Source organism: Myotis myotis, unplaced genomic scaffold, assembly GCF_014108235.1.
Source record: "Myotis myotis isolate mMyoMyo1 unplaced genomic scaffold, mMyoMyo1.p scaffold_m19_p_5, whole genome shotgun sequence".
NCBI classification, from domain to species: domain Eukaryota; kingdom Metazoa; phylum Chordata; class Mammalia; order Chiroptera; family Vespertilionidae; genus Myotis; species Myotis myotis.
This window is the reverse complement of record NW_023416357.1, coordinates 9277927-9303774: the sequence shown is the minus strand read 5'-3', so window position 1 is coordinate 9303774 and position 25848 is coordinate 9277927. Positions and strand designations below refer to the sequence as shown.

The window sequence follows — 25848 nt, the reverse complement described above, 5'->3', positions numbered from 1 at the left end:
TGCATATATATGCATTCACATTTTAATAATTTGCATAAATGGACTCATACCATGTGTGCTCTCTAGAACCCTTTCTTTACTCAGCATTGGAAAGTACACAATTTTATGTCAATAAATGTAGATCGTCACTTTAATGGTGTTAATGAAGAAAACCACAAATTGATAATTTTATAAATTCTTCACACCACAACTGGAGTGATATTTTATAAAGTTCAAGTCTGACCAATTTACCCTTTGGTTCAAATCTTCAATGGCTTTTTTTTTTCTTTTAGGAAAAGGACAATTCTTCCCACATGTTTCAAGATCCTATACCCAATCTGTCTTCAGTCCACCTTTACTCATTCTGGGTTTTATTTTTATACCCATTAGGGCTTTGCATACATTGTTCTCTCTAACTATGTTGTCCTCCCTCAACTAGCTAGCCTCTGCTGATTCTTCAGGTCCCAATTTAAGGACAATTCCTACAGAAAGTCTTCCTCGACACCCTCCTCCCCTTTATGTCTATTACACACTCTCTTAAAACTGTACTTCTCACTGACCATCCCTTGCAGAAAGAATGGATGAATTCTTGTTCAGTCTTACTCTCTACCAAGAGGTAAACTCCATGACGTCAGGAACCATATCTGTCTGTCTTACAATTGAATCCCGAGCCCTTAGGCAGTGGAAGGAAGCGTGAATGAGTAGTCCATAGATTAATTAGTCCAGAGACTGATGACATAGCAAACTGTTACAGAACAGTCCCCTACTGACACTGTATTGTGTTTGCTGTTATAAAAATCACTGTATTTAATTTATAAAGAAATAAACACACATGTATAACATGTATGTATATGTATGTATGTATTGATGTACATGTGGTTTTCAACTTTAAAATTCATTCGGGTGAACCACACACACAAACAAGTCTGTAGACCACTACTTTAGAACATGCAGAAAATAAAGACAGTGAAAAGTCATAATGATCACAAGCTATTGCTAGGAAAACAATTTTTCTCCAAGGTTCTTATCCAAAATGTGAACTGAAGCTTGCCCGTTAAAATCTGCATGCCTTTCCCCGACATGGGGTAGGTACTAACAGCTCGCTATCCACTCTGCAACCCCTTTCCTCTCAGTACTCTCCTGACTGCATTCCAGCGAGTAGCACTTCAGGGCTTTAGAATGGCCATGTTCTAGAATTAGGCACTAGATTAGTCAGTTCTCGGTCGGGAGTGTTTGCTTAGGTATCTGAGAGTGCAGCTGCAGGGCACGCCTGAGCCGAAACCCCCAGGTGTACAGGAGGCTGGACAGCGCAGTGTTTCAAGCCACCGCTCTGCTGGCTGATGTCCATTAATGATTTACATAGGGGAGGAGATAAGAGATTATCTTGATTCTTTTGTTTGCCAACTGAAGAGTTTTATTTTCACGGAAGGCGGTCAGAGACCCTCATTCATCTATAGAGAAGTACATATTGCTGTATCATTCTGAGCAGCCGAGGAAAATATTAGCGTGTGGTGTGAAACACAGGACCTGCTCTTCCAAAAGACTTCCTGGATTACCAGATTGAGATTGGGGAACAGGGAGGATGCTTTCTACTTTTACAAAATATAAAAATAATATATTGTATAGAAAAACATATTTTCTATATGAAATATACGTATGTCTATTTTGTGGTAAGAACACTTAACATGAGAGCTATGCTCTACCACATTTTTAACTGCTCAATACATCACTGTTAACTCTAGGTACAGTGTTGTACAGCAGATCTCTGGAATTTACTCATCATGCATAACTGAAAGCTTATACCTGTTGAATGCCAACTCCTCATTTCCCTCTCCCCTGAACCCCTGGGAAACACCATGCTACTCTGTTTCTATAAGTTTGACTTAAAAAAAAAATAAATGTACCAAAAAATCCTTTGTTTTATTATATACTAGAGGCCTGGTGCACAACATTCGTGCACAGGGGGAGGGAGCGGCCTCAGCCCAGCCTGCACCCTCTCATGGTCTGGGACCCCTTGGGGGATGTCCGGCTGCCAGCTTAGGCCTGCTCCCTCGGGCCTAAGCCAGCAGTCGGACATCCCCCGAGAGGTCCTTAGCACTGCTGTGGATGTGGGAGAGGCTCCCACCACCGTTGCTACACTCACCAGCTGTGAGCCCGGCTTCTGGTTGAGCAGCGCTCCCCTTATGGGAGCGTACTGACCACCAGGGGGCAGCTCCTGTGTTGAGTGTCTGACCCCTGGTGGTCAATGCGTGTCATAGTGAACAGTTATTCCCTGGTTTGGTCAATTTGCATATTAGGGTTTTATTATATAGTATTGACTAATCAAAAGAGTTTCAGATTTAATTGCTGTTTGACTATTTTAGATACCTCATATAAGTGGAATCATCCAGTTTCTGTCCTCCTGTGGCTGATTTATTTCACTTAGTATAATAACCTCAAGTTTGTTCATGTTGCAATCCATGACAGGGTTTCCTTCTTTTGCAAGGTATGACTGATTATATCACATTTTCTTTATCCATTCAACCATGATGGACATTCAGGTTACTTTGACATCTTGGCTATTGTGAATAATACGACAATGAATATGTAAGTGGAAATACCTCTGAGATCCCAAAATGCATATTTTGAACTCACACTAAAACTATGTGATACCACTTTTAAAAGTTAATTAAAAGTTGTACAATATTTTAAACAATGCAGGAAAATACCCAAATTCCTGCCCTAGTCATATTTTTTTCTCTCATTGTTTGCATGGTCTTTTTCAGTTTTGGGCCTAATGTAAAAATATATAACACACAGCTGTGATCATTACATAGCACAATTTAAATTCTGCCTTTTACAATTATCCTAAACATTTCCACACATACTTAAATTTTTTTTTAATATATTTTATTGATTTTTTACAGAGAAGAAGGGAGAGAGATAGAGAGCTAGAAACATCGATGAGAGAGAAACATCGATCAGCTGCCTCCTGCACATCCCCCACTGGGGAAGTGCCTGCAACCCAGGTACATGCCCTTGACCGGAATCGAACCCGGGACCCTTCAGTCCGCAGGCCGATGCTCTATCCGCTGAGCCAAACCGGCTTTGGCAAATTTTTTTTATTTTTCAGTGGTGGCATAATAACCTTCTAAAATATATTTAGTAACTCAAGCAACCTGGATTGTCTTTTATATTTATCCTGATAATAAAGATCTATTATTTTTTAAAATTTACAGGGAATTGTCTTAACCCAAATGTAGGGAGTTGTTCATCTTTTTCTACTGCTTAAAAAGGCCAACTTTGTCATATATTACTCTGAGGTCTGCCTCCCAACTGCATCATCTGGTAATCTTTAATATGTTAAAATCAAAGCTACACTACAATTGAGTGTAGATGCTACTGCTTTGTTAGAGTTAACAGAATAGTTTATATATACTTTCAAAACATAATATTTGTGGAACTCGAAAGTATTTCTGAAGGCCCTAAGGTTAGATGGTTTGTGGAGCCTGGGTTGGAACCTTAACACAATGTACATTTTCATTCCAGTTGAGCCTTCTCCAACAATCCCAAGCACTTATTTTACTTTTTTTTTTTCCTCTAAGAAAAATACAGAAACAATTCACTTTTTAATCCACCGAACAACTATTAAGAACATATTTTTTCATACAAGGCAATGCTTCAAAGAATCTATGAAAATAACAAGCTTACAAAATAGGTATATTAGGGGATGATGATTTGCATTATTAAACAATGCTTAAATTTAGATACATGTGAACTTTCAAACTTATGTCTTTCAGATCCACTAGAGAAGAAATATTTGTCCAAAGAAATTTCTTTTCTTTTCTTTTTAAATATATTTTATTGAGTTTTTACAGAGAGGCAGGGAGAGGGATAGAGTTAGAAACATCGATGAGAGAGAAACATCGATCAGCTGCTTCCTGCACACTCCCTACTGGGGATGTGCCCGCAACCAAGGCACATGACCTTGACTGGAACCAAACCTGGGACCCTTGAGTTCGCAGGCTGACACTCTATCCACTGAGCCAAACCGGCTAGGGCAGAAATTTCTTTTCTATATATAAAGGACCATTGTATGAAAGGGAGCATTCATACTTCTTTTTATGACCCAATTAAAAACTCCTATTACTAGTTAAACCAGTCAAGCCACATTTGAGAAATAAGCATTCATATATCCTCAATATCAACCTGGAGGAACACTCCACCTAATGTGAAGGCAGGATGTCATTTTTTGTTTTTATGTCCTATTTTTCAATAATGAGAGATGATGCTAATTTATATTTTAGGAGAATTTAAATAAAAAGCCCTCAAGTAGAGAATGACAATTTACAATTGTACTAACTCTGGCACATTGCCTGTATTCATTTGATAGAAAGAGGTATATATAGTATATACATTTACATATATATAAACTTATGTATATATAAATATATCAGATATGCCATAATACATGTCATATATAAAATAATACAAGTAAACCTTCCTCCTTGTCTGTCTGGAATCAGACCTTTTGCTTAAAAGCTTTGAATTCAATTCAATTATCCCACTTTTAAAAAATGTGGAAGTTAAGCTCTACATGATTACATAAAGAAAAGCTTCCAGAATATGCTATACTTGCCACAAATTACCCTTCAAAGCAAGGAGGAACTGTTCTTGCTAGTTCAGAAACATTCAGATCATTTTAAAAAGTAGGTTTGTACACAGATTAAAAGGGAAATGGCTTTGTGGAACCAGGAGGGGAAATCTGTCCAGAAGATCTTTCCTGCAATTTGTTCCAGGTGACGATACTCACATTTTACTTAAAAAGTACAAAAAGAACGCATAAGGTCATCAAAGAAGAGTACAGCATGTTTTGGGCATAGAGTGAAGAGCCTGATTTTTCCATGAGATGTAGAGTCTTTTCCTCTGGAGGAGCACAGTAAGAGCCGCCAAGAAGAGCGAGTCATCTGACCGAGGCCAACGCTGCCAAGGCCAGTTCCCATTTCGTGTGCCCTCTGGAAGGGCGAGAGTGGGGAGCGGACCAGTTGGGATTGTCAGCTTTGTCACATTCAGTCTCTGCCACATCTGCGACATGCTGCAGCAGGCCTCGCAAAGGGACTTTAGTTCCAATACCTGGATTTCCCTTCTACCCAACTTCTGTTGAAAATATCGGGCATTACTAAGTTAATTTCTTCTTATGTAATTGGATAGTCTAACTTGGCATTCTGCTCCCTTAAATTATATTCATGGGGGGAGGACAGTTCAGAGTTAAAAGAATACCGTGAAAGGGAAGTGCTTTTAGGGACAAGTTAAGCTGGCCTGTGATTGGTCATTGCCTTAGTTTACTTGCTAAGGAAGCTAAGGTCGCATTTAATGATCTTATTTGCTTTGCTTTGGTTCAAAACGAACAGCCATATTCCTAGGATTTGGTCAGCCCTTAAACAGAACATTCATTGTGTTTCCACTTGGTCCTCCCACTCTAAGTGCATAGGGTCCTGAAGAAATCAGACTTGGCTCATGTCCTCCAGCCGTTGGTCTAAAGCAGTGGTTCTCAACCTTGGCTGCACATTAGAATCACCTGGGAATCTTTTTAAAATCCTGGTTTCTGGGCCTCATTCCGGAGGTCCACTGGTGCAAAGGGAAGGCCATGCCCATTCACCATTGCACCTGAGAACACTTAGAATCCGCCTCACATTTGCCCAGGGAGTATTTATAACGGGGCCAGAAGCTCTGCAGGAATTACTTTATGTAAACCTTAATGACAGTTCTGAGAATAATAAGCAATCCTAATTCGGTTTAGAATAAAGTTATGACACTAAGATCAAAGGAATCCACACCTGTAGGTTTGCATCTGCTGAGTAATCTCTGGGCTTTCCGGGACGCCAGGATGGAAGAGTCTGAAAATAAATAAATAAATAAAAAATAAAAAATAAAAAATAATACAGACGTGAATGATGGGGCAGAGTAGGGAGATGTCCCAGAGGTCCAGTCCTCCTCTTGTCCCCCTTGCCCAGGCCTGCCTGGTCACACCGCATGGCAGAAGGTCCTCAGAGCAAACTCGCTACACAAAGCAGGGCCAGTGTGGCAGAGGCGACTGAGAAATGGAAGACTGGAGAACGCCGTACAGACGGGAGAGGGAAAGTAGGGGGGCGACGTGCCAGGCACTGACTTGGAAAAGCAGCAAGTGACAGTCCTGCGCCGCCCGAATGCCCAGACTTAACCCTGACCTTGGGAAAGCAGACACCGTGCCCCCCTCCAAGCTAAACTGTGGACCAAGGGGCTAGGGTGGCAGAGCGCTCGCCAACCAGCTACTTACCCGGAAAAAGAGCGAGCCGGGCCCCTCCCCGCCGCCGAGGGGGGCGAGGCGCGCTGCGCGGGAGGACCCGGACGTCACAAACTCGCGGCCGAGCCTCCAGCCCGCCCCCCGCACCTCCCTTCTCTTCCCTTCCTTCCAGGGACGCGGCTGCCCGGCGCCTCCAGCCTCGGGACGCTCCCGCCGCCGCCGCCTCCCCGCCCCGCTCGTCATGGCACCTCTCCGACTCCTCTGCTCCTGGCCACGTCTCTGCGCCTCGGCGCGCGGCTCCTGGGGCCCCCGATCCAAGGTAAAGTGCCTGGGAGGTGGGTCACGGAAAAGCGCAGGGGACACCCCGAGTGCTGCCGCGTTTGCTCCGCGGGCACCCGCCCTGGGCTTGGCACCGGGGCGCCGTCCCCGGGGCACCGAGATGCGCCGGCGCCTCCCTGCCGCGCTGCCCTTTCGGGTCCCCTCGGAGGATCGGTCCTGCGTGGGCTCCCCGAGGGACCAGGCGAGGCCCAGAAGCGCGCGAAAGGGGGGGAAGGGGCGAGCGGGCGCGCATCTCTGCTCCGGCAGCGGCGCGGCTGAGGTCCCGGCGTGGAGCGCGGGTTTCCGGGGCGGCGGGCGGCGGCGGGTGGGTGTGCGCCCTGCGCTGCGGATCTCGGGGCCCAGGACCCGGCGCCGACTTGGCCGGGGCTCAGGCTAATTCCCGCCAAGGGGGCGGGTGCTGGGCGCGGCGGGGACGCGGTGCCGAGCCCACGCTCGCCTCCCCTACATGGCCCGGCTGCGCCGCCCGCCGGGGGGTAGCGGAACCGGGGGCGGGGGGGGGGGCGTCTTCGCTGCCGAGCGAGCGGAGAAGTCGGCCGCGGTCCCGCCGGGGCTCCCTCGCGCTCCTCGGGCGCCGGCGGCCCTTCCCCCCGACGTCCCCCTGGGATCCCGGTTGGAAGATTTCCGTCTTCGAAGCCCTTTGGCATCCTTGTTCCGCCGTCACTGCCAACTCTCCACCGAGTGGTGTCCCTTCGTTGCTTCTTGTGTGTTTTGGCCCCCGGCTCTGCCCCAGCTGGGAAGCCCCCGCTCAGGTGACTCCAGTTGCAGTCCTCGAGGCGGGAGCTGGGCCTGAGCGCTGGGGCCCGAGGGCGACTTACCGCCGCTATCTTGTAACCATGGGAACCGCTTTCTAAGAAGGCAAAAGGAAAAGTGATGTTTTTACTTAGTAACGCATGGAGTGATAGTTCTGAGCTTGCAAGCGCGCCTTGCTCACTGAGAGCTCCTGGCCGGCCCACGCCTCTCCTATCCTCCCCGCACCCAATATCCGAGAGCAGTAACTGCAGCGGGCCCCTTAGTTAGATGCTGGGGATGACTGAGAACGGGAACGTTTGACCCCTACATGCTTCTTATGTTGGTCACTGCAGATAGCGTCGGATATGTGGGGCACTCTTCAAAGGGAACCCGACCTTCAGCCAGGCACTGACTTGCTGCAGGCATGCCAGGATGCAAACCACTATAGGGAGAGGCCCTTGGGCCAAGGTCAGTCACATGGCGATTACTTATTTACCTAAGTGTAATTTACTCATTTTCTCACCTTTAGGTATACCATTAAACCATGCCCAAGCCCAGGAAACCTCTGCTTAGATGGCCGAGCTACACATTATGGGTTTTGCAGTTTGTCCTTGAAAGTTCCTATCAAGATTCAGACTCTCACGTTCAGGTTTGCGTATCAGGCTCTGCTTCCCAGCACTTCTCCAGCGCTTGGCACTTAGTAAGTGCCCGTGCTGCTTAAATCCTTGCCTCCTACGTCAGTTAAATGGTTACATGTGTACTTGCTTAACTTCAGGTGTGTAGTCGGCTTAACCGGATGCAAGTTTCCTTTTGGGCAAGGACCATATGCCTTATGCCCCATCTCTTTCAGCTTTACACACTACCCTGCATAGACTAGGTATGCAGCACATGTTTATTGCATTGTTGGGAGGACCCTTTAAGTAGCAGTCTTGAGATTTTTTTCTGCTAAACATAAGCAACAAAACGAGATAGTGTTGTTGTTGTTTTTTTAAATCTCTAATAGGCAAGTCTATAAAACTTGAACGTGCATCAGAATTACCTGGAGGCTTTATCAGATAGACTCCCCCTACCCCGCCCCCCCTCGAATTTCTGATGTAGTTGGTCCTGGGTGGGGTCCCGTAGTTTGCATTAATAAAGTTCCCAGGTGATGTTAAGGCTGCTGGTCTGAGGACTGCACTTTCAGAACCACTGGCAAGAACTTAGATTAGAATGGACTATCTGAAGGTATCTTCTCCATTACTACTTCAGAGGGAGTATTTAGTACTCTTTCCTCTATTCATTATAGAAAGTTGTTACTGGGGAAAAATCGCCATTAACACTTTAGCGACCTCTCTTCCTTGTAACTATCTCTCCCAGACCTTTCTCCAGCCCCAGACTGCTGATCTGCAGTCCTTCTAGGGTAGCTTACTGGTCGGCTCCGCCTAGAGGTCACTCAGCACTTCAAGCTTTTCTGATCAGAAGGAACCAGCCACAATATGGCTTTTCCCTCCCTTGCTTTGATTTTTTAAAATATATTTTATTGATTTTTTTACAGAGAGGAAGGGTGAGGGATAGAGAGTTAGAAACATTGATGAGAGTTCGATTAGCTGCCTCCTGAAAACCCCCTACTGGGGATGTGCCGGCAACCAAGGTATATGCCCTTGACCAGAATCGAACCTGAGACCCTTCAGCCCGCAGGCCAACACTCTATCCACTGAGCCAAACCGGTTAGGGTTGTTTCATTTTCTTTATGGTTAACAGACCAGTGTCAATCCAGTGTGTAAGCTTGAAAACATTCTCTCCTCTCCTTTCTCTACCTCTAGTGCAGCGGTTTTCAACCTGTGGGTCAGGACCCCTTTGAGGGTTGAGTGACCCTTTCACAGGGGTCGCCTAAGACCATCCTGCATATCAGATATTTACATTACGATTCGTAACAGTAACAACATTACAGTTATGAAGTAGCAACGAAAATAATTTTATGGTTGGGGGTCACAACATGAGGAACTGCATTTAAAGGGCCAGAAGGTTGAGAACCACTGCCTAGTTGATCACTGGTGTCACGTATACTAATGTTGTAATTATTTAGTGACTTTTAGCTTTGCTAGTGTGCAAGTTTCATCAGAGCAGGGACTACTGGTATGCTTGTATGGTATTTTCTTTAAAGCACTGTCCCCAGTATTTACTATATTCGATACAAAGTAGTTATTTTTGAAAAAGCAGATGGATGAAGGAAACAATGAGTTCCCCTGCCACATCCCCAGTGTAGATTTTTATATGATAACTGTGACATCTGTCTGCTTCAAAAGCTTTGCTGTTCTTTCCTCAGGGAAGGAGGAAGTTGAAACTCTTTAATGTGGTCTTTAAGGCCTTGAACAGCCTGCCTCAGTCTGCCTCTCCGTCTCCAGCCTGCTCTACTGGCCTCTCCCCCTGGGCCCCTTTCCCTTCTCTGACCTTGACGCATGCAGCTGCTCCTTCCTGGATTCCCTCCCGCATCAGTGAGGTAGCTCCTGGACAGCCCCTCCAGCTTCCTGGTGCACCAGGCGCGAAGCATCCCTCCGTCTGCGCTCCTTCCCGGTGTCTGGCATCGCACCTGCATTGGAAGCGAACATGGGTGTCCCCTCGAACGCCAAGGCTGCCACTGCTGGGGGAATTCCCTGGTGCTAGTGACTCCCTGTGAGCGCCTGCCTTGTGATGCATTCATGTCCTAAGTGCGGGCTTGACGGTGTTTCGTTTAAGACGAACATTCCACCTTGGGCACACTGGCTTCGTGCTGGATGGCTGAGAGGAAGGAGAGCTTGCCACCCCATATATGCTTTCTTTTGGGATATTGATTATTTGAAGTTGGTTATTTTTAAGGAAGGACTCAGGAGAAACCTTTGACTTCCCCCCTAACTGCCTGAAAGACTTTAGCTAGAGGACCTGCTCCCGGAAGGGAGACATCAGACAGAGCTAGGATGTGAGCGAGTGTGTGACAGACGGGGAGTTGGCCAATGTCCTCTGTGGGTCTCACTGTTTAAAGATGGCCCAGCAAACATTTACTTACCAAATATATGCTTTTCCATCTCCATGTGAATTGCCTTCTTGCCCTTTGATGTCCCCTCACCCCCCACTATTCCTTTTCTTTAGCTCAAGATAGCATGTAAGCCTCAGCTGCCCAGTTTTTCCTTGGATCCCATATTCTAGTGCAGTGATGGCGAACCTATGACATGCGTGTCAGAGGTGACACGCGAACTCATTTTTTTGGTTGATTTTTCTTTGTTAAATGGCATTTAAATATATAAAACAAATATCAAAAATATAAGTCTTTGTTTTACTATGATTGCAAATATCAAAAAATTTCTATATGTGACACGGCACCAGAGTTAAGTTAGGGTTTTTCAAAATGCTGTCACGCCGAGCTCAAAAGGTTTGCCATCACCGTTCTAGTGGAACCCCCATATGTACATGATAAGTTTGATCGTTTTCTCCTGTCTCATGTCAATTTGATGATCAGAGCAGTCAAAAGAACCGTAAAAGGGTAGAAGGAAAATTATTTTCCCTCCCCTGCACAGCTAAAGCATGTCAGCACACATCAGCTCCTCCTTTGGCAATGGCCATCCTCATCCTTGCAGGTCTGGGGGTGTGTGTATCCCTGCGTGTTACTGCCTGTTCCTTCTAACAGGGCTCTCCTCACCTCTCCATGTGGCCTCTCTTCCCTGTTTCTGTTAATCAAACTTTGATACTGAAGTGGGCAGTATCAGTGTTCCTATGTCCTGACTTATTTAACTGGAAGGTGACAAGGTAAATAGCTGGGTGTACAGTTCCATATCTTTAAGATACAATATATTTTAAAATGAAAAAGCAGTGTGCTTTTTGGATTTTCCCTGAAAGGTCTTCCATGAAGTGCATTTTCATTAAGTTCTGGGGTATTGAGTGGTAGGAAAAAGAGAAATTTAGGGGCAAGAAATATGGCAGAAGTGGCTAGAGAGGAAAAAGATTCTGGATTGGGAAGTCATGTGATAACATTTAGGTTCAACAGTGGGATCAAACCTCAAAGGTCAAGTGTAAAAATGTGATGTAGAGGGCAAAGGGTCTTTGTAGACAAAAGTTATCTTAAGGAGAAATGGATGAAATATAAAAATGTTGCACTGTAAGAGTTTTGATTATTTCTTACACTTCAGTGCTGAGTCATTATTATTTAGCTCCCCCAACAGTATTAGCAGAAATAGTAGTAATAATAACATGGAAATTTGCCGAAGGTAAGAGAGTGGAAAAGCAAAATGAAATACATTATGGGAACATAAAGGAGGACTTGGGGGGGGGGGGTTATCTCACAATAAATAGATGTCAAAGCTGAACAATTCATTATTCTTCATTCTTTTAGGTAACTTATGCAAACTCAAAGGTTCTTTGTTTATTTAGCAGATGGTGCTTGGGTCTTTTCATATCACTGTTTTGGTATTAAGAATATATTAGAAGGTAGAGGTCAGTGTGAGAGCAGCATATTATTAGAGGCACCCCCCCCCCCCCGCCCCCACCCGCCCACCCCCGCCTAATCTTAGAAGGTGTTGGCAGTACTCCCTTGACTTGGAGATGGGGAGTGTGGCCTATTATGCCACACCATTGGTTTCTCAACCATCAGATATCAAATGTCAGCATAACACGTGGATTAAATGGCAACAAATGCTGTCAACTGAATGTATGAAAAATGAAAAAAACAAATTTGAGTGCCTGTAGAGTCTTCATTGTTCTGAGCTCTCCTCACAGTCCCTAGAAACATGAGTCACTTTTATTGCTTTTAAACTCTTGGTTATCGGGGTAAATGTGAAACTCTTGGGTCTTTTCTAAAATACTTTTGAGGGCCCGGCCAGCATGGCTCAGAGGTTGAGCATTGACCTATGAGCCAGGAGGTCATGGTTTGATCCCCACCAGGTCAGGGCACATGCCTGGGTTGTGGGCTTAATCCCCAGTGTGGGGCCTGCTGGAGGCAGCTGATTAATGATTCTCTCTCTCTCATATTTGATGTTTATCTCTCTCTCCCTTTCCCTTCCTCTCTGAAAACAATAAAAAAAAAGATTAAAAAATTAAAATAAAGTACTTCTGAGGAACTTTCTGGGGGTGTGGGTCCAGCTCCTCCATGATTTCTGACTGGCATGAAGACATAATTATCCGCTGAAAGAAGGGATTGGAGGCCCTGCCCAGTCTATGCTGCGTGAATCTGAAGAGTTCTCTGGGTCTCAGGAGAAACGAGTTTTCTTCTGACTTCCTCGCCACAGGACTTGTGTTTCTTTCCGTGGGTAAATAGTCAGGGTGATACCACCCCTGCAGACAAATCTTTCATCTCCTTCCTCTCATCCCGACTCCTCACTGGAGATTGACAGCAGACTTCTTCTTGAGAAAGCAGGACACTCAGAAAGGTTTGTTGTGTATAAACAGTGAAATAGAAGTAGAAGAAGATGGAGGACTTTTAAAGACCACGGGGAGCTGCGGTGGTGGAAGGACCTTGTGCTAGAAGGCACACACCCGGGACCTGGTCCTGCTTCAAAAGTGCTGGGGACGCAGCAAGATCTTCCTAAGCTTTGGAAGCGTGACCTGCAAAACGAGTTGGTTGGATTATGTAACTGTGTATTTTTCTCTTCTCTTGTTTCAGGAGATATCCTCAACTCTATTTTGCACTCTGTTCACCTATTTACTCAGGCTCCAAACCTTTAATTTCCAAGATTAAAAATATATTTGTGTATGTGTGTGTTTAAAACAGAATAAAAAAATTCCTTGGTACTTGAAGATAAGGAAGACAAGAAGGCCCTTTCTGTCTCTGCCTCCACTTGCTCCCCGTGTTTGGGTGATGTGCCAGGCCTACCTCATGCCCTGCCTGACCTTGACCACGGTTGAAATTTAAAGGGACAAAAGTCATCCGTGTGACCTCCACCTCTGCAAATCTCATTTGACTTCCAGTAAAGTTTTCTTAAGTAGGCTTTTGTACTAAGTGACACTTTTTCTAACAGGAGTTTTTAGAGGCTGAGGAGAATCCAAGAAATGCTTTTTTATGCTGTTACCTACACCCACCGGGATGTCTGTCTGGGAGGCTGATTGGCAGTGGGCTTGTTAAGGTGGCCGCGTGTCAGGAGTCAGGTCTCATTCTCTCTCCTTCCTCTATTCGGGTTGAGTATATGATGAGACTAAAGGAGAGCTTTGATATAACTAAAAAGAGATGTTGAGGATGAGTGATTGCGTGCAACATATGGGCTTCCCAATTTGTCCTGTACCTATTGTGGGTGAAGTATAAAGACAGAAACAGTTAGAAATGGATTTTGAAAGCTGACGAGGTGACAGTAATTCTAGCCATGCCTCCCTTGCAGGTAATCGTTTACTACTTTTCAACAGCATCCAAACTCCAAGCCCCAGAGGGGGCTGAGTCATTTTGTGTGCTGTTCTTTACTTGTTCCTTTAGGAGGCATTCTGTTACCCAGCATTGTTGGATCAGGTAGTATTGGTCATGCTGTACTTCCCTGAGAGCGGCAGTCAATACTGACTAGGTCGCAGTCAATACCACAGTAGTTGGCCTATAGTAGGCTCTCAGTAAGTATTTGTGGATTGAATGGAAGGTTAGGTTACTATCAGAAATCGATGCTTGATCTTGACATTTGGAATTTGAGTGCTAGTATCTGGGCCATCTATTTTTGTGTGGCCATAAATATCCCAGCATTGTCCCTTGTATAATAGAAGACATAGATCATGGGGGTACTCCAGTGATAATCTGGATAGAGTGTGTCCCTTCCACTCCTTTTTATTTACCAGTATTTATTTTTATTTTTAATTTTTATTGATTTCAGAGAGAGGAAGGGAGAGGGAGAGAGCGATAGAAAACATCAATGATGAGAATCATTGATGAGCTGCCTCCTGTACACCCCCTACTGGTGATGATGGAGCCTGCAACCTCAGCATGTGCCCTTGACTGGAATTGAACCTGGGATGCTTCAGTCCGTAGGCCAATGCTCTGTCCTCTGAGCCAAACCGGCTAGGGCTTCATTCACTCTTTTTTTTTTTAAATATATTTTATTGATTTTTTTACAGAGAGGAAGGGAAAGAGATAGAGAGTTAGAAACATCGATGAGAGAGAAACATCGATAAGCTGCCTCCTGCACATCTCCTACTGGGGACGTGCCCGCAACCCAGGTACATGCCCTTGACCGGAATCGAACCTGGGACCTTTCAGTCCGCAGGCCGACGCTCTATCCACTGAGCCAAACCGGTTTCGGCTTCATTCACTCTTAAGATAAATTACTTACAGCCCCACTCTTTCAAAGAGGACATAGTGAAACTGTCCTTGTATACATAAAAATTGAATAAATTGCTATGCAAGTAAAGACATATTTCCAAATGATTATTTACTTAAAATGTTTTTTTTTTAATGTTTTAGGGAGGTGTTTGCTATTTTTCAACCAGCACATGTCGCTATACCAAATTTTACAAAGATCCAGTGGAGGCTGTAAAAGATATCCCTGACGGTGCAAAGATCCTGGTTGGTGGTGAGTAATAGTGTTGTTTTCCTTTCGATGGTAGCACCCTGACTGCATAAGGGTTAAATGGTAAAGTGGGGCAGTAGTCCATATACAGTTAAGTTCAAGAAGAATGGTGTGTAGCCATATTACCACATCATGCTTGGCTTTATACTCATGAATTGAGGGCTGGACAGTGATGTCTGGTGCTGTATGTTGGTGTCAAACATTTGGGATCAGCTTTATGTCTATTTTTTGAGTTGCTGAGATGCTGTGCATTTTGCTTAGTAGGTCACATAGGTGCTTATAGACTGTCTTTTTTACTAAAAGAGAATAACACACATTTCCCTGAAACAACTTTCCTCTCTTCACAAACGGTTGACCTTTCTGGCTTCTTACAGGCTTCGGGCTGTGTGGCATTCCAGAGAATCTCATCGGAGCTTTACTGAAGACCGGAGTCAAGGGGCTCACCGCAGTCAGCAACAATGCAGGGTGAGTGCACTTTTAAGACCATTGGTTTGAAGGGAATGACAATTTTCCATGTTATTTACACAGTCTATCAATGAAATGAAAGTTTTCCCCCTTAAATGAGCAATATGCTCCCACATCAAAAGATAGTGTTTAATAAGCTCAGGAGTCATGGTTCCATCTATTCAAATACTTTTGGTATCATACTTTTTTTGTTGTTGTTGCTAATCCTCACCCGAGGATATTTTCCCATTGATTTTTAGAGAGAGTGGAAGGGAGGGGGAGAGACAGAGAGAAACATCGATGTGAGAGAGACACATTGATTGGTTGTTTCCCACACGCACCCGACTGGGGCCAAGAATTGAACCTGAGACCCTTCAATCCGAAAGCCAATGCTCTATCCACTGAGCCAAAATGGCTAGGATGGTATCATACTTCTTAATCATAAGTAAAGGAGACTTGCATAATTTTTTGTATCTTAATCTGATGTGCTTTTATTTTAATTTCAAACATACTGTAAAGTTGAAATATATATTTTTAAATTGACTCCTGCATTTTAAAAATTAGAGATATTCCTTTATGTTGTATGTTATTGCATGTTGTATCAGGAAAGGTGGACATCAATTTGCAGCCTGATTTAAGTCCTTTCACTGGATTATGCCATTACTCTTGGTGATATGTAAGGAACATCGTTAATCATTAAAAAGGTTGCTTGTCTTAGTGGAAGGAGGAGGATATGCAGCAGCACTTAAGACAGTAGGATGGCATATCAAAACGGTCAACACAAAGCCAAAACATTTTAATAATGAATGACATGCCCTTAAGGTATGTTTAGTTATATTTTATTGATTTTTTTACAGAGAGGAAGGGAGAGGGATAGAGAATTAGAAACATCAATTGAGAGAGAAACATCGATCAACTGCCTCCTGTACACTCCCTACTGGGGATGTGCCTGCAACGAAGGTACGTGCCCTTGCCGGGAATCGAACCTGGGACCCTTGAGTCCGCAGGCTGACACTCTATCCACTGAGCCAAACCGGTTAGGGCGGTATGTTTAGTTATAAAGGAAAAAGCTATTTTTATACAAAATGACAATCATCACCAGCTCTCTGTCAATCATGAAGGACTAAACATGTTAAACAATTTTTCTTTAATTAACTGAATTTGCAGTATAACCTATTACTCACAAATTCAGCTTAGAGCAAATAGCACAGGTTATTTAGGATACAAAACTGATCCTACATTTCTGCTCATTTTTCCTTTGCTGCGTTTCTTTATGCCATCATTATTTTTTTTAAATCTTTAAATTCTTTATTAGTTAAGGAATTACAAATGTGTCCTCATTCCCCCCAATTACCTCCCCCCCCCCCCCCCACCATGCTCTCATCCCCCTGTTGTCCATGTCCATTGGTTTGGCTTATATGCATTATGACATTATTTTCATCTGGAAGGTTCTCCCACCTCTTCTCTGTGTATCCACATCTTCCCCATTTTTCAGAATTTGACTTAAGTTACATATCTACAAAGAAGTCTTATCCAAGTATAAAACTTCTCTTGCCCCTTTCTGAATTCCTTTGGAAACTTTTAGCTTTTCTTTGTATCCTGAAATGTATTTATTCTCTTCGATACACATTGCAGGCCAATCCTGTTACTCAGAGTGGTTTTCTGTCCCTACTGTGTGCTCAGAGTCACTGAATGTCAGAGCTGGGCAGGGTTGTAGCGCTCAGCTGTTCAGCTCCCTCGTGTAACAGAGGAAACTCATCTGTAAATAGGGAAGTAATTTATTCACGGTCACTTGATATTTCTTAAGCACATCCAGTGCCCTTTGAGCTGACTTTGTATTTATTAAACATACTTTTGGTGACCAGTACTTTGTGGGTTTTCCAGATAGCTCAGTGCTTACAAGGCCGGTGTAAATATATGAATTCTTTTAAAATATATTTTTATTGATTTCAGAGAGGAAGGGAGAGGGGGAGAGAGTTAGAAACATCAATGATGAGAGAGAATCATTGATAGACTGCCTCCTGCATGTCCTCTACTGGGATTGAGCCCGCAACATGGGCATGTGTCCTGACTGGGTATTGAAACGTGACCTCAACCACTGACCCACACCAGCCAGGCATGAGTTCTCGATGCAAAGTAGGTACTGATCACCTACTTCATGGAACACAGAAAGCCCTTTGCAGGCACTGATGCTCCTGCTTAGGGGGTGTAAACCCTTACTCTACAGTAGTTAGGGCTTTGTCTAGGCCACCTGAGTCAGATAGCATTGCTTCATCGGAGAGCCAATGACATGGTTTGAAATATTGGGTAAATGGAGAGACTTTGGAATTAGAAGTAATTATTATTTTCTCATTTAGAAAAAGGCTCTTTCTATGGAAAGATCTGCCTGACTTGGAAATCTTTGCAAAGCGCAGGACTCCTGATGGTTTTTGTTTCATTTGTTTTTAATGATCAGGAAGACCTGTTGCCCCAAGGCACCACTTATCTCGCTGTGGAGCAGCGCCTGTTAGTCTAGATAAGTTAACCCCTCTTTTGGGATCAGTTTGATGTGGATTGATTAGGAAGATAGGAAAAACTGACAATGTGCCTTCTGTTGATTTTTGGAACACTTTAACATATGAATTGCAGGCCTGTGTGAACCCAAAGTTTCACAACAAACTATGTATCAAACAATTAAATTGCAGCACCAAGGAGAGAATGGACGTGTTGTATTAGTCTGCCCTTTTCTTTATGCAAGGCTGTTTACCTGATTACCGTTCTTGAGGGTGGGGCTTTAGACAACTCCAAGACCAGCCCCACTTCCCTGTGGGAGACGAACAAATACTACCTGGTGATAGAGGTGCCTGTGCCTGGGAGTTCAGTGCCGTCACCTGGGTGCAGTGCTGTCCTGGCCAGGGTAGGAGTTCTGTGAGGACCTCTAAATAAGATGGCTGACTCTGCACTGCTGGTTTTGAACCAGGAGACAGACAGTGGCTCCATTGCTTTCCCGGTTCTTCTTTGTTGAGGCAGCTGCGTCTCTGGGGGGGCTGAAGGGAGGTCTAGGCCCTCTTGGCTGATTGGAAGCATTCCCCTGGGGTATGCCCTTGAACTTGTGTGCTTGGCTCACAGAAGATTTCACGTTTCCCATATAACTATGTCATCAATCAACCTTATGTCTGAAGACAGCACTGTCTTTTCTTTTAATACTCTTGAGATGATCAGAGTAAGAATAACTTGTATGATGAGATTTAAGGATGTCTAAAATGCGAGTAAGCAAGGGGTAGTTTGGTAAATGGTTGCAATGTCATTCTTATCAGAGTTTCATTTTGGCCAGAATAGCCAGTTCAATGAGATTTCAGAAAACGAAAATCAGTTTCATAAATATTTGCAGAACATGAATGTATCTCTTTAACTCATTCTTGGATTTAGACTTCTTTCATCACTCACGTGTTTGGGACCTGAGTGTTGCGCTGCAGGGAAAAGGTTAACTCTCTCTGGGCAGGTAAGCTGCTGGTTGCTAAGGGCAAGCGAGAGTCACTCTGAAAGTTCACCAGAATTACCTTTACTGCAAAGCTGCAAAATGCTTTAATATATGTTTCTCTAGGAAAATTAGTATGTTCCTCATTTGCAAAAGATCATGGCTGTCTCTTTTCTCTCTTATACTGTGAGGAAGGGTCTTGCCTTTTTCACTTTGTATCATCATAGGCAAGAAAGACGCTTAGCTGCCTCGCAGCGTGTTTGGAGGCACACACTGACTGTGCGCCAGGCAGGCAGTCACCGGCCGAACATCTTGTGACCTGCTTATTGCTATGCCAGGCCCTAATCCAGAAATAAAGTAAAGAAAAAAGAAAAGAAAAGAAAAACAAACAAACCCAACAAGTACACATGGTTTCCAGAGCCAGAATCAACAAATACAGAGAGGTCATCTCCAGACAGGGCCAAGTTCAAGTGTGTAATGCATCGAAAAGCCAAACAGAGACCCAAGGAGTTTGGGGAAGTGGTTAGGAAAATCCCCAGGTCAATGAATGACTCAGTGTATTCTGGTTCATGGTGTGGCGTTGTGCGCTGAGAGGGAGGTCAGATATTTAATGCTACAGAAAGCAAGTGGGTTGCATCCACCTTCGTGGGTTATTTTATGTTAGGATGTAATTGAGACAGGGCTCCAGAGCCTATCAGTGGGATGCTCATATTGGGTAACTGAGGAAAGCTTACCAAAGGGACTGTGTTTACAGCAGTGGTTCTCAACCTTCTGGCCCTTTAAATACAGTTCCTCATGTGGTGACCCAACCATAAAATTATTTTCGTTGCTACTTCATCACTGTAATGTTGCTACTGTTATGAATCGCCATGTAAATATCTGATAGGCAGGATGGTCTTAGGCGGACCCTGTGAAAGGGTCGTTCGACCGCCAAAGGGGTCGTGACCCACAGGCTGAGAACCGCTGGTTTAGAGGAATGGTCAGGACTTGGAAAGCAGCCTGGGTACCAGCAGCCTGGGTACCAGCAGCCTGAGTACCAGCAGCCTGAGAACAGGCAAGCTGCAGAGCTCAGCAGCCCTGTGCCTGGTGGAAGGAGGGGAGGGAGCTGTTAGAACCTGAAACAAAGCTCTAGGACAGTGGTTCTCAACCTTCCTCATGCCATGACCCTTTAATACAGTTCCTCATGTTGTGGTGACCCCCCAACCATAAAATTATTTTTGTTGCTACTTCATAACTGTAATGTTGCTACTGTTATGAATCGTCATGTAAATATCTGAAATGCAGGATGTATTTTCATTGTTCGCGACCCACAGGTTGAGAACCGCTGCTCTAGGGCGAGGGCTCTCCAGGGCGCTGCAGCTTAGCCAGGGAGTGAGCCAGGGGAATACAGATCCTGACATCATTCTCGTCTCACCCCATCCTCCTGATGGTGCCTCCCATTGGCTGGACCCCATCAGCAGTGGCTGACCCCAACTGGAAACTAGAGGGCAGGGCCCAGGATTCCGTCCACACAGGTCAGGCAGCCCCGGCTCAGGGCAGCTCAATGGATGTGGGGTTGGGGGATGCAGGAGGCAAACAGAAAATATCTGGCATAAGGACTTGATGACTCTCATTTTTATTAGAGAGGAGCCAGGGAGGAGGGGGAAGTGAAGCAAGTCATGCATTTGCCAGTCGTTCAGCAGCTGTGGCTCTAGTGCCCTCTGTGTATTGTGTATGCAGCCAGGTGCTGGGGGTGCAGCCATGAACAACACAGGACAAGTTCTCTGCTTTTGTGGACCTAACCTTCCAATGGGCAGAGGCAGGCAACAGTAGTAAACAAAGCAAAATAAGTAAGTTGCCAGTGTGTTAGAAGGTTATAGTGCTACACGAAGAAGAACAAGAGCCAGGGGGATTGGGAGCATGAAGGTGGAGGGCAGGTTTCGGTATAAGATGGGTGATCCAGGCAGGACTCATGGAGGGGCAGCTGGCCAGATTCATGAAGGAAGTGGGGGGTAGGGGGAGGACCTGTGTGAGCCATGCAGTGATCTTGGGGAGGAGTTTGGAGACACAGACAGGCCAGCGTGAAGGACCCAGGGCAGGATGTGAGTATAAGAAGGCCAGCAGAGGCAGAGTGGGAAGGACCTGGGAGGAGTGAGGTTGAGACAGGACTGGGCATCCCATCACACGGGCCCAGCCACTCCAGAGACCTTTGCTTTTTCTCTGAATAAGTGAATACCATTGCAGGGTTTGAGCAGAGCGTGACATGACTGGACGTTTTATTTTGTGCCTGTATTTTTGTCTGTCATTTGGCGAGTAGGATCATAGGGGCCAGGAGTAGCAGCTGGGAAGATCACTGAGGAGTCCAGGGAAGCGACAGTGTAGGTCACAGAGGAGGGAGAGTGACAGGCTCAGATTCTGCATAGATTCTGAAGGCGGAGTCAGGATGCCCCCACAGTGTGTGACAGTCAAAGCTCACCCCCTTAGTTTGTGCTTAAGATCTCTAAGGATGGGGTGCTGCCATTGGGTGAGAAGGGGCAGGCTGCAGGTGGAGCTGAATTTAAGGGAAAAGAATTGTTAAGTGAGGGCCTGCTTAGGTGTTAATTAGGAGTAGGTTAAAACTAAACCAACCAAACACAGCATTATGTGTATGAGAGTGCGCCCAAGAACTAATTTCCTAAGAGACACAGAGACTCTTTAGTGTTTGGGGCCCTCTGCTGGACAAGTGTATTATTAATCTTCAGGGAATTCTCCGCGTATGGCAAAAGTACACTTGCAAACATTATTTAGGCCAGTGATGGCGAACCTGTGACACGCGTGTCAGAGGTGACACACGAACTCATTTTTTTGGTTGATTTTTCTTTGTTAAATGGCAATTAAATATATAAAGTAAATATCAAAAATATAAATCTTTGTTTTACTATGGTTGCAAATATAAAAAAATTTCTATATGTGACACGGCACCAGAGTTAAGTTAGGGTTTTTCAAACTGCTGACACGCCAAGCTCAAAAGGTTCGCCATCACTGATTTAGGCTCTAGTTTTCTTTTGAAATAAGTGAGAATAAACCATGTGGCTATTTGTTATAACCATGAGGGGGAATGTTATCAGATTCTGTATTGGAAGGCTGGGACTAGGAAACAAATCTAGAAGAAGGTTGGCAGTTACCTGTCACCTGGATTACTTTGAAGTATTCAGGTGTCAGAACTGCCTGGGGGAGGTTAGGAGCTTGGAAGCGATCCATTCTGAAAACTAGGAGATGGTCAGTTGAGCGGAACCGCCACTTGTGTGTGTGAGGATGGAGAATGGAGTGAAGATGGGAGAAAGGGCCAGGAGAAATGTCAGGGGCTTGTCATACGGGCACCATTCCTACCTACTTGCCTCCTTTCAAACAAGTGGATGTCACTAATGATCCATCATCAGACCTGTGCCCTTCCACTGTTTCCCATGCCAGGGCCAGGGTTCTGGAGTGGGTCTTCATCATCTCACTGTATATCTATGATACAAGGAAAATATTCATAGTTGCTCATAATTGGGTCCATATTTCAAGAGTCTGCTGTTCTGTCTTTTAAATATGAGGATGCTCCTGACCCCGTTCTTGGACAGAAAGACTTTCTCCATCTGAGCCTTCCTCTGGGGCCAGTGCAGGTTAGGGTCAGTGGCACTGCATTTATGCCTGGGTCTGAAGTGTAGGGCAGGGACCAGTCCATCTCTTGCTCATCTTCTGACCAGGGTCACTTTGGAGCAGCAAAAAGAATGGAAGGTGCGGGGATCGAACTGTAGGATTGATGTGGGTTTGAGGACTGGCTGGTGTCACTACCCAAGATCTTGGAAAAAAAAAATCACTTAAATGTTTTGAGCTTCAGTTTCCTCAACTGTAAAATAAGAAAGTATAGCCACCTTGCAGCGCTCTTTGGGTGGTGGGCGGCTGAGAGAGAATGTGGGTTCAATGCCTCGTAGATAGGATTCCTTTAAATTAATACAACTGCATGTTTTTCAATGTAAGTGACATTAGTGTTCGATCAGATGGCCCTTTGGTTGTAAGCTGTTTGCATTTTCCCTCCAGGGTTGACAACTTTGGCTTGGGCCTTTTGCTTCGAAGCAAGCAGATAAAGCGCATGATCTCTTCGTACGTGGGAGAAAATGCAGAATTTGAGCGACAGTACTTATCTGGTGAATTAGAGGTAGAGCTGACACCTCAGGTAAGAAGACACTCTGCTTTTCTTTTACAATACTAACTTGTTTTAAAATGTACCTTTTCCTCCCTAGAAATGTCTTTGTGCAAGATGGGTAAGGCAGAGAGAATGCTATTTCGTAGTCCCACCCACCTGTTGATTGCTAGCATCTAATATTTTCTGTTGCTATCCAACAGAAAAAGGAAGTATTTCTGATGAAGATCTCTAGGTAGCAGGATAAATTTTAAAGCTTGATACTAGAATGTAAATTATACTGGAAGCATGCAAAAGGACTTGCTGAAATGTTTGAGGGTTACCTAAAGGTCAACTCATATGGGTCTTTATATTATAGGTTGAGATACCTTAGCCTTCATTTTTTGGAGCTATTGAAAATTAGCCTAGTATATTTTTTGCATTCCTCCTTATTTTGTAAGAGGGCATATACATGGGAGAGGAACTTCCTTAATATTTCTTTTTTTAAAAAAAATCTTTATTGTTGAGATTATTGCATATGTTCCTCCCCCCTGCCTTAGCCTCCCTCTACCTGGGTCCTGCCCCACCCCAGGCCTTCACCACCCTATTGTTTGTGTCCATAAGTAATGCATATATGCATATAATATCTTTTTTTTAAAATATATTTTATTGATTTTTTACAGAGAGGAAGGGAGAGAGATAGAGGGTCAGAAACATCGATGAGAGAGAAACATCGACCAGCCGCCTCCTGTACATCCCCCACCGGGGATGTGCCCGCAACCCAGGCACATGCCCATGACCAGAATCGAACCCGGGACCCCTCAGTCCGCAGGCCGACGCTCTATCCACAGAGCCAAACCGGTTTCGGCTGCATATAATATCTTTGTTTAATCTCTTTCTGCCCCTCCACTCCCCTTCACTCTGAGAATTGTCAGTCTGTTCCTTTCCCATGCCTCTGATTCTATTTTATTCACCAGTTTATTCTGTTCATTAGATTTCTTATTTGTTTACTTTGATTTTTAGATTCAATTGTTGATAGGTATGTATTTGTTGCCATTTTGTTGTTCATATTTTTTATCTTTTTCTTCTTCCTCTTTTTTTAAAACATATTTTATTGATATTTTACAGAGAGGAAGAGAGAGGGACAGAGAATTAGAAACATTGATGAGAGAGAAACATTGATCAGCTGCTTCCTGCACACCTCCCACTGGGAATGTGCCCGCAACCAAGGTACATGCCCCCGATCGGAATCAAACCCGGGACCTTTCAGTCTGCAGGTCGATGCTCTATCCACCGAGCAAAACCGGTCAGGGCTTCTTCCTCTTCTTAAAGAATACCCTTTAATGTTTCATATAATACTGGTTTGGTGGTGATGAACTCCTTTAGTTTTTTCTTGTCTGTGAAGCTCTTTATCTGACCTTCCATTCTAAATGATAGCTTTGCCGGGTAGAGTAATCTTGGTTGTAGGTCCTTGCTATTCATCACTTTGAATATTTCTTGCCACTCCCTTCTGGCCTGCATAGTTTCTGTTGAGAAATCAGCTGACAGTCATATGGGCATTCCCTTGTGGGTAGCTAACTGCTTTTCTCTTGCTGCTTTTAAGATTCTCTTTTTGTCTTTAGCCCTTGGCATTTTAATTATGATGTGTCTTGGTGTGGCTCTCTTTGGGTTCCTGTTGTTTGGGGTTCTCTGTGCTTCCTAGACTTGTAAGTCTGTTTCTTTCACCAGGTAGGGGAAGTTTTCTGTCATTATTTCTTCAAATAGGTTTTCAATATCTTGCTCACTCTCTTCTTCTAGCACCCCCATAATGCGGATGTTGGTACCCTTGAAGTTGTCCCAGAGGCTCCTTACAACATCTTTACATTTTTGGATTCTTATTTCTTTTTGCTTCTCTAGTTGGGTGTTTTTTTGCTTCCTCATATTTCAAATCATTGATTTGATTCTCAGGATCCTCTAGTCTACTGTTGAATTCCTGTATAGTATTATTTATTTCAGTCAGTGTATACTTAATTTCTGAATGGTCCTTTTCCATTTTTTTGGCATTCTCACTAAGATCCTCGAAGGTCTCACTAAGTCCCTTGGAGGTTTCTAAAGATTTTTGAGTAACCTTATAACTGTGGTTTTGAACTCTATATTCAGTAGTTTACTTTCTTCAGTTTCTTTCATTTGTGACATGTTTCTTTGTCTCTGCATTTTGGCTGCTTCTCTTTGTTTGTTTCTATGTATTGAGTAGAGCTGCTATGTGTCCTTGAGTTGATAGAGTGGCCTCATGTAGTAGGTGTCCTATAGGACCCGGTGGCTCAGACTCCCCAATCACTTGGGATGGATACTCTAGGTGCACCCCTTTGTGGGCTGTGTGCACAGTTTTGTTGTAGTTGAGCCTTGATTGCTGTTGGTGTCACTGGGAGGAATTGACCTCCAGGCCAATTGGTTGTGAGGACCAGCTGCGACTACAGTGGGAGAGCTGCTGTGCAGGAGATACCCTTATGGAGCAGGACTTGCTTCAATGGGGCTTTGGTGCTCACTGAGTCTGCCCCTTGAGTGTGTTGCTTATGGATGTGTAGAGTTGTAATCTTGTATGGTCTGACACTGACACTGGCTCTTGGGTCTCCAGGGAGGAGTAAAGTCAGCCACTGCCTGGGGCCACTCAGCAGGAGCTACAGAGAGATCTGCAGAGATCTGCAGATTCCTCCTCTTTGTATCAGGTTTGGAAGTGCTCACATGAGGCCCAACTGTGAAGCAAGGCAGGCTGGTGCTGTACTGAGTCTTGGGTCTTTTATTGATAGATTTGGGGCTCCCAGACCCATCTGCAGCTTGTTTGAGAGATTTTAGCCTGAGCAAGGACAGGTCATTCATATGCAACAGCTGCTGCACACAGCTTGGGTGGGGTTGTAAATTGAATGAGGTGGGGTCTCAGGGAATCAACAAGGTGGAGCAAACAGAAGCTGACAGTCAGCCCTGTGACCAGGGAGGTCCCAGTATAGGAACAATGATCCCTGTGAGCACCTCTGTCTGGTAGAAAGCCACCCCT

General features: G+C 44.5%; 1 protein-coding gene across 3 annotated transcripts in view; it reads left to right on the top strand.

The window, feature by feature from the left end:
- The first annotated feature begins 6427 nt into the window (after positions 1-6427).
- The window catches only part of OXCT1 (3-oxoacid CoA-transferase 1), a 121730-nt gene continuing 102309 nt past the window's right edge, over positions 6428-25848 (top strand). For all 3 annotated transcript variants that reach the window (XM_036308366.1, XM_036308365.1, XM_036308367.1), the window contains exons 1-4: positions 6428-6560; positions 14688-14796; positions 15168-15258; positions 22736-22871. In XM_036308366.1, the coding sequence (XP_036164259.1) occupies positions 6483-6560; positions 14688-14796; positions 15168-15258; positions 22736-22871 (414 nt within the window). In that variant the 5' untranslated portion in view covers positions 6428-6482. The remainder of the gene's footprint in view (positions 6561-14687; positions 14797-15167; positions 15259-22735; positions 22872-25848) is intronic.